This window comes from Geospiza fortis, unplaced genomic scaffold, assembly GCF_000277835.1.
Source record: "Geospiza fortis unplaced genomic scaffold, GeoFor_1.0 scaffold1696, whole genome shotgun sequence".
Lineage (NCBI taxonomy): Eukaryota > Metazoa > Chordata > Aves > Passeriformes > Thraupidae > Geospiza > Geospiza fortis.
The window spans coordinates 25,150-34,580 of record NW_005054764.1 but is presented as its reverse complement, the minus strand read 5'-3'; the positions used below and the strand labels follow the sequence as shown (position 1 = coordinate 34,580).

The window sequence follows — 9,431 nt, the reverse complement described above, 5'->3', positions numbered from 1 at the left end:
TTCCTGCAGATTTGACACAATGATTTTAACCAAAATCCCACATGCTTGATATAATCACTCAGTGCCTTTAGAAAGGATTTTATACCTAATATGGACAAAAAAGGGCTCTGCTTTTTCAGAGATGTGACGTGTATTGAGCAGGTTTGGATCCAGAAATAGACTCATCTGTATTCACTTAGCTTTGGTATTTTTTTTGTGATCTTTATTATAACAGGCAGGCACCTGCTGAGTGTCCAAGTCTAGAGTGCAATATTCAGGTTTAAAAAGCACAGCTAGCCCTCAGTTTCTTTTGATTGTCATCTCTGTGGCATGTGAATTTCAAACACTCCACAGGGAAGTTGAGTACCAGTGGAGTCCAACAAGAGACAAAGTGGAATAGGCAGGGTAGCAGAGTCCAGCATGCTGAACAAGTACTATTTGCTTCTCCAGGATTAATCTCATATAGGATGGTTATAGAGGATGGTCTTCACAGTTTCTCTTGGGGAGGGAGTAAGAGAGATGCGTATCATTCATTCATACTTGCCACAGTTTAAGTTATGTGTGTTTCATGTTTATCAGGAGTTGGTCCGAGGAAGTTAATGGTTTACTCACACAGCCTGCCTTTGTTTAGGTTGTGAGCTCCCTTTCTGTAGGCTGAGCTCTCTTTGAGCACCGTGGAGTGAGGGAGTGGGGACCTAAAGCCATTGTGGCCTCCCTTAATTTTGCAGTTCTCCTCTTGCAGCACACGGCCCCAGGGTGGCCCCACTCCTTGTGCTGCAGCAGGAGCAGGGCACCGAGATAGCAGAGGCATGACTTACAGCCCTGGTTCCATGTGCTTTTATGGCTGCAAGCTGGAATGAGGCTGGGATGCAGCTCCAACAGGCTGTGATTTCCAAAGGGGATAAGCTCTATCTGTGCCTTTCAGTTTCCTGCCTTTTGGAAGAAACATGATGCTGTTCCAAGAGCAGCTATTTGTTGGAGAAGCAAATAGTGAGAGATGTCACATGATGGCCAACTGTATGGTCAGGGAGAGAAGTGTATTTCCTCATGGCTCCACATGAATGTGTAATTCCCATCTCCTCTTTGCTGTTATCAGCCCAATGGAAAAGGCCCACGCCTACCTGAAGTTTACTGTGTCATCAGCCGCCTGGGGTGCTTTGACTTATTTTCTAAGGTAAGGAGATAGTTTTTAATATTGCGTTTTAATTTGATTGTTTACTGAGACACATCTGCAGTGATGAACCAGGCTGGAAGAATTCCTTCCTTTGATGGGAGATAACTGTTTTACAGTTGCTGTTTTGGATATTCCATCCCTATTATTTGGTTCATCAAAGAATGTCTTATTACTTCTGTGACTGAGGCAGAAATTGATTCAGAAAACATCTGGGTGTCTGTATGATCTGGCTGACCAAAATTTTTTCCATTGTTTTCTACAGCCGTTCTGTGCTGAGCTGTAATTCTTGGCATCCACAGTTTGGATGATGGGCCAGTACCACTTTTACTCCAACACTCTGTGGAATGATGAGGTTGAGAGAAAAGATTATTTGATATGTGAATTCTATACACTTAAAACTAGTCACAATTTTATTTTTTTCACTCAAGGAGTCTAGCATAAAGCACAGATGATCTTTTGCTTGGCCCAGTTTTAATTGATGGTGTTTTAATTTGCCAGAGATTTTCACTTCAGATATGGGAAATCTCTCAGAACTTTCACAGATTTTACCTGCTAATTTTCATAGGGATAAAGTGGAAAAGAGCATGTAAATCATTGATGTTAAATAAAATCATATAATTTCTAGTGTTCATATGATGTAATATTCATACAGAATATTATCTTTAAAGCAGGTTTTGAGTTTTTCTAGATAAAACTTCTAACACAAGCCTTGTGTGAAGAACAACAGTTGGGTTGCAAATAGTTAATTGCAGTTTTGCTTCTGATGTCTTTCATAAAGCTCTGAAATCAAGGGTTTATAACAGTGTCTCTTAGATGTAATATGTATCTAAACACAGATATCTGTGAGTGAAATGGAATGCATTGTTCTGGGAGGATCACCCAGCTCACCACATTCGTAGTGTGCACAGAACTCATGAGGCTTTTTGTTTGCTATTATGTTTTTATCTAATTTTGATAGTGCTCTATTTTACAAAGGAAGATTTGGGAGAAGGAAAAAAAAATTAAGTATCTTCCTTACAGCCAAGTATCACTGCAGCTGAGGTATAAGGTCAGACAGCTGGCCCTCAATACAATGAATAGCTGCCTCTGCCTTACACTGTGAATGATGGAAGACCGTGGGATATTAAATCTTGGATATTAGTTATCACAAAAGCAAAAAAAATCCTCTGGTTTAAAATGTTTCTTTTCCTATTTCCGATAACTTTCAATAACTTTGTCTTCCACAAAGCCTTTCCTGCTCACTCACTGTTGTAATACCTATTGCTGAGACAGACTTGAGAACCACAGATATTTTAACTTCCAGCCAGTTCATTTGGTCATGGTTCCAACAGCTGTTTCTGACCATTTTATCTCCTGGGATCTCTGTTCAACTTTTATTTGGTTTAAACGCTCCTTTTATTTGCGTTGTGAAGGTCTTTGGAGCCAGGCATATGACACACACATGACCCCAAGTTCTGCAACAAAATCATCAAATAGCCAATCCTGTGGCTGCAGGAACACAACTGCGTGCTGGCAGTGTGCAGGAGCAGCAAGGGACCTGGGGCACAGCCCTGCTTCATTGCTGCTTCCCACTGGTTTTGTTTGCTGAGGATGGCTGTGCTGCAAATTACATCAAGAGTGAAATCCATGGCCTCATTTATGGTTATCTGCCACTTCCAAGGACTGGAATGGAAGTTATTTACACAGGGCCAGCTTTGCTTTAGTTAGGCCTTCATTATGTCACAGGGATGAAGGGGAAACCATGCACCAGTGAATGCCTCTGTTGGCATTTGGTGTCACCAGCTCTCCTTACAGGTCACCAGCTTGTGCGTAAGTGTATTTTAATGTTCTGCTTCAGTGAAAATCATTTCCAAGAGAAACAAGAGAAAATGTCTGGCTCAGGCCCACTAACTCTTGTATGGCCTTTTGCTCTGGAGTGGTGGTTAAAGGATCACCATTGCAGGGCAAACCACCAACTGCTTTGAACTTTGCTTTCTGTCTTCTTTAGCTTTATCATCTATATGCTCAGTCTAATGTGGGAAAACTTAGCTGTGATCTAATTTATGTTGCCCCATGTGACCAGAGAGAACATTATAGTCTCCTCTATCTTTAAGAAGTTCCATCTGCTTATTTCAAGACTAGATTGCCTGCTGTTTCAGCAAGAGAAAATGACTTTAATGCAGGCATCAGTGTGAACAGTTGGGTGTGCTTCAGGGGCATCTCGTGGTCTCCAGCTCAGCACAGACTCTGACTTGACAGCCACTGCTGGAACCCTTTCAGGAGCTCTGTCCTGCTGTCATGGTGGCAGCATTGCTTTCTGACTTCTTCCTGCCCTCTCAGGTGAAATGGAAGAGATGCTCAGTGCAGAAGAAAGTTTTTCCTTGATATAAATTTCGAGATGTACCACTGAGATGTGATGCTGACCTGGGCTGTGATCATGGGATTTGTCTTCATCTTTCTCTCCTTCAGCTCACCCTGTTGTTCAGGCATAATCCCAGCAATATATACATCCCTTTAGTCATGTTGAGTCTTCTTCCTCTTTTCCAGACTTGTTAATTCTTCCTTGCCTCTGTGTTAATAACAGTCACAAACAGGCTTCATTTTGTAACAAAAAAACATGGATTGTTGGTAATGAAGAAATACATGGCAGAGGAGACATAAACTTAGACCTGCCTTATTTTTAGGCATTGCATGGGTGAACGGATGCTTCAAAAGTCTATGTGATGCTGACATGTTCTGTCTTTCTCTCACTTATGTCTTACTAATGGACCAGATCCTGGATGAGGTTGAAAGGAGAAGGGGAATATCTGCTGCCCTGGTTTATCCATTTATGAGAAGTCTGATGGAATCTCCTTTTCCTGCACCTGGAAAGACAATCAAAGTCAAAACCTTCCTGCCTGGAGCTGGAAATGAGGTAAGAAGCAACTGCAAACATTAGAAGTCAAAGCCTTACCCTTTGCCACTGCAGTATCAAAATAGCAAAAGAAAAGCAGGAGGAGACAAACAGATCCTGCTGGGCTGGGGAGTGGCAAAGCCTCAAAATAAGCAGAGTATGAGCTGCACCACTGTGGACATGCTAATGCTAGTTCCCATTGATGATTATAAGCCAATTTATGGTTATGTATTTATTATTTTATGTTTATTAATAAGTTGTGTGTAAGAAAAGCAGCCAACACAAATGTCCCAGTGTGCCAGGCCGTGTGCAGCTCAGAGACTGCAGTGCTGCTGGGCTGTATCACAGTGATAGCAGGCCAGTGTGAGTTTTCCATGCTGTCTGTACCTGAGCACTTCAGCAGCTGCTTGTTATTTCAAACCTTGTTACTGCTGGTCCTGGCCATGGTAGGAGTGACCAGCAGCATTTAAATGGCTCTCTTTGGTAATAAATACCTTTAAACTGGCTCTCAAAGGAAAGTATGTCATGTAAAACTCTTTTTGTGTGTGTGTGCGCACATATAATAGATGCCACTTTTTTTTTATTCCTGACTCAGGTAGGTAGAAGCCTAGAATTAGACAATATGTGCCTTATTGGAAATGGCAGTATTGATTAAAAGTCTTTTTCAGCTTGGGGCTGGCCAGCCATTTACCGTGTCAAATTCTGTTCTCTGCATGCCCCTATGTAAGAATAGAGTAGCTCCACTCAGATGGTCAGGCATATACAGGGGATTCATTACTGAAGACAGGAATAGAATTTGTCCCATTTAGTGAAAGCAGAGAGAAGAAACTCCCCTTCAGGGTTATTTCACCCCCTTAGGGTTTTTTTACAGTGCCTTTCTTATTTTTGCATTAAATCGCATTTTCTCTAAATGTAACGCCACTGACTTCAATGGAGTGGGTCTGTAATGTATGGTGTGAAATGTAAAGGACTCCTTGTATAAGTGACTTGCAAGGCATTTTAAAATCACATGCATTTTCTTCTGGAGAGGCAACATCTGAAAGGGTGATTGGCATAACAGGGAAAAGAGCTGACAATGCTTTTTCTGTGTGAATGTAACTGCGAGCCATAATCTGCAACTTCTCTATCCTCTGCTCAAGCTTCTGAACTCTCCCAGAGAAAAATATTGAGATAATTCCAACAAACAAACAATTCTCTTCTGGCTGAGCTTTGCTCTCTGTTGTGCTAGTACAAACTCGTTATTTAAGTGGAATGCACTGGCTTAATTAGAAACAGAATCTTATCCTTCCATTGTGGCTCCTCTTGCCTAAACAAAGATGGTGATTAATTTGGAAGCAGACAGTGTATTTCTTTGTGATGAGCAGATTGAGGCAGCAGGCTTTGCCAGGCAGCAGAAAACATCCCTGGTATTTGTAAAAGCTGCCATAACTTGCATTGCATCCTACCCTGCAGCAAGATTTTCATATTGGCAGGTTTGCAGTAGAATCAGCCTCTCCTGATTTGGCACACGCACTTGATTTGAGCTTGCCATCCCAGTGCAAGGATTGGAAGGAATGGAAGTGGGCACCTTTTCTGATTGTCAGGAAGAGTTAGGCAGCATTTCCAAAGAGCCATTCCTGGTACAGTCACTCCACAATTTGTTTCTTGCTGCTGTTGTTTGATGCAGCAGCTGAGTGATGGGTGTCCGTGCATCACACTGTTCCTATATTTCAGGCTTAAAAAAATCAAATCTATTTGATTTGAAACATACTGTTCTAAGAGGGGCTTTCTTTTTACAGTTGTGTGTTACTGATCACAAACAATATCACAACTAAACTGATATGAACTTATTTTGTTTACATTATCCTGTGATCTTGAGCATATCCTTAAAACAGTGTTTGTGAGGAATTCTGTAAAGGCTCCTCCAGTTAAAACCGGATCCAGTCAGCTTGTGGAATGTGCTGTCAGGTGCATGAAAACATAAAACTAGTCTAAAGCAATAAAGTGATGGTGATTTTTTGACATACGGAAAGAAGGTGCATGCATGTTCCTGTTAGTATATATTCAGAGATTTCAACATGGCTTCAAGTTGGCCAGCTTCTTCCCTTTCCCTTTCTGTTTCCTCAAATTCCTCAATAGTCGATCATTTGCTGTCTTGTGCTTCATATTTTTCTCCTTCTGTTACTCTCTTCTTCATGTTATTTTTCCCTCTTCTTTTTTCTGTCCTCTGCCTTCAAGTTCCACATCTGAACCTGTCAATTGCAGAGTAAAAGGAAGATATAATAAAGGAGTCAAGGAAAAGGCATTTGAGAAAAGGAAGGAGAGGGCCAGAGGTCATGGATGAAGTATGAAAATTAGACTGTAAAGGGATGTCACAACTCACCTTCTAAGACCATGTCCTGACTCCCCAGTTAAGTATATATATGTATGTATCCTTATATAAAAAGACACAGATTTTAAGCATTATCTAGTGAATTGCACATTACAGAAGAGTGGAAATGAAGTAAATTGGGTTCAAAGTCTTCCTGGCCTTTTAGTTGAGTCCCAGGCTCCTATCTAGATGTTAATATGAATTGTTAGCCAAGTTCAGAACCCAATTTACCTTGACTTTATGGCTGTTTCAACCCTGTAAACATCCATCTCCAGTGTTTGATTGTTACTTGCTTCATACTCTCAACTCAGCCAAGCTTTACATCCCTTACAGAATGTTTGGAAGGGGGAATTATGTTTCCCTTGGAGATGACAGCAGACAGTGAACACAGCTGTATTCTGGGAAGAATGGCATGCCAGGAATTGTGCAATACACCGTTTTTCTGTGCCTGCACACGAGGGGCTGGGGCACTGTGTGTCCCCTCAGGCCCGGGGCAGTGCTGCAGTATAGTAGATATTTTCACCCCTGACGAAGGAGAGCAATGATGAGGACGACTCCATCTTATCAGAAGGCTAATTAATTACTTTATGATACTATATTATTCTATATTATATTACATTACATCATATCTAAACTGAATCTGCCAAGCACTCAACTGCACTCTACTGCACAGAATCTCGTGACTGTCACCTGACAGTCCCGGCACACACACACCTGGATTTGACTGGTCAGTGAATCAAAGCACTCACACGAGAATCCAGTTATCAATTCCCTTCAGGTAAACAATCTTCCACGATGCATTCCACTTGTGAACAACACAGGAGCAGTAAATGAGCTAAGAATTGTTTTTTCTTTCTCTGAGTTTCGGAGAGTGTGAATCTCAGAAATAGTCTTGGGAAGAACTGTGCCTTGCTTTTCTCTGTGAAACGTGGCTACCCTGCAGGGCCGGGCTGGCTGCAAGCTGCTGGCAGTGCTGACCCCGCTGTTGCTGGCTGTGTGCAGGTCATCGAGCTGCGGAGGCCCATGGACTCCCGCCTGGAGCACGTGGACTTCGAGTGTCTCTTCAGGTGCCTGAGCGTGCGGCAGATCATCCGCATCTTCGCCTCGCTCCTGCTCGAGCGCCGCGTCATCTTCGTGGCCGACAAGCTCAGGTGAGTGCTGCAGGCACCTGAAGCACACGTGCAGGACAGTGTTGCCTCTGGATGCGAAAGGCTTTAGGAGATGTACTGAATGGTTTTCAGATGTCAGGATCTTCTCCCTGGAGGATTTAAATGTCTTTTTACATCCATGGGTGTTCTGCCTTTCCCACTTGTAAAGTGGCGATACAACTTCTCACCTTCACAGTCAGCAAATGTTTGCACAGCATTTTGACACAGTGTAGTGCCAGCAATGTTTCTGTCAGGTTTTGGACACAGAGTACACATAGTGAGTAGCAGAGGTTGTCTCTAAGGTGCTTTACCTTGTGCTTGTGCAGGCAGGCAGGGAAGTGGGGTGCTGAGAGCTCCCCTGATTTGCTCTGTGCAATACTGAGACTTTATGTTGAGGCTGTTTCAATTCCTGCCCTACCAAACCCAGCCAGTGGGAGTGTTAAACTGCTATCTCAGTGCTTCCCAACTATTTAGGATATTTTTCCTGGTGCTCATGTGACCTGAAAACATTTCCTTTTGGAAGCTCCATCTTGGGCTCCTTGCTAGAACCTCTGAACACACCTTTTGCTTCCCTGCCTTTTGATGCAATCTCCCCTCCTTGTTCCTCTGAAGCATGGACTCATCCCAAGGTGTAAGGACTGAGAGCAACAGGCCACATCTCCACATGGCCTTTCCCAAGGAAATGGGAGCTCTGTGTAAGCTGCACCCCTGCCCCACAGCAAGGAAACATCCTATTTTTCAGATGCTTTTGTAATCCATACAGAAAAGTGTGGGTAATGTAAAGAAGACATCTTTTCTGTGGCATGATACATAATAAAAAATGGCAAATAAAAGTAAAGCCTGTAATTTATTAGACTCAGGAACATCCAGCATCTTTTAAAAGGACACCAGAGGCTGTATGGGAGGTTAAAAACACAGATGGATCTACCCAAACAAACTCTGCTAAACATTTTATCAGTCCTGACCTCCTCTGAATGACCGCCAGAAACAATAGCTGCACTTAGTGGCCGCCAGTGTATATAATAGCAAAAATACTTTGCATAGTAAAAGCTTTACAACCTTTAGGGGAGAATTTCTTAAAGCTGCAGACCCTTCTCAGGTTATAAAGTTACTTCCCTAGTAGTCTTTTTTGTGTCTAGAACAACAGGAACATTTTGTTTCATCCCTTCTCTTGTCAGTAACCCTTGGTTTAAATGACCATTTGGGATGCCTTAATTTCACATAAGCCTGTGATGAGAATTGTGTAACTAGTCCAGGGTTTCTGCAGTACTTTAGTAGATATATGAATACTACACCATGAATATTGGAGCAGGTAGCTTTAGAAATACTGTTGGTGTGTTCCTTCTGACTTTTCCTACAGCATGTTTACTCACCTCATTCTGTTTCTGTTTTGCCATTCTTTCAGCACCCACAAGTCTGACTGTAATTCAGATTGACACAGGTCTGCATTCCTTCCAATGGCATAGTGATCTGAGTGGAAACTCTCAGAAGTGGTACAGCAAAAGTGAGGGCTCTGCTGTGCTGCTGCCAGCTGCTGCTCTGCTCTGGAGTTCCCAGTTGCTCCTCTGTAGTGCTCTGTGGACCACAGGCACAGTCCTGCAGGGATGGCTTGCTGTGGGAAAGATCCTCAGCCATGAGAGATGAGACAGACAGTAGCCATTCCCTGGAACATCTCCCTGGGACAGCTGGCCTAGCCAATGTCATATAGTGCCCTGGGCACTGTCCAGGGAAAATCAACAATTAAACCTACTTTGACAGGCTCAGGGTAGCTTGGCATGGAAAACAGTCGTGTTGCTGATAGTGAGGGCTTGTGGTAACCCAGGACTTTATCAGGCTTTTATACATTGCAGCCCTGGCTGGAAGTTCAGGCTTGCCTGTGCAATTACCTTTCTCTTGGTAGCTGCCTAG

At 42.8% G+C, this 9,431-nt stretch overlaps 1 protein-coding gene across 1 annotated transcript in view; it reads left to right on the top strand.

Annotated features, from left to right (window-relative positions):
• Positions 1–9,431, top strand: part of DENND2B (DENN domain containing 2B) — an 86,472-nt gene that overhangs the window by 57,347 nt on the left and 19,694 nt on the right. The window contains exons 11-13 of the mRNA XM_005431117.2: positions 1,076–1,153; positions 3,906–4,046; positions 7,378–7,526. Coding sequence (XP_005431174.2) covers positions 1,076–1,153; positions 3,906–4,046; positions 7,378–7,526 — 368 coding nt within the window. The remainder of the gene's footprint in view (positions 1–1,075; positions 1,154–3,905; positions 4,047–7,377; positions 7,527–9,431) is intronic.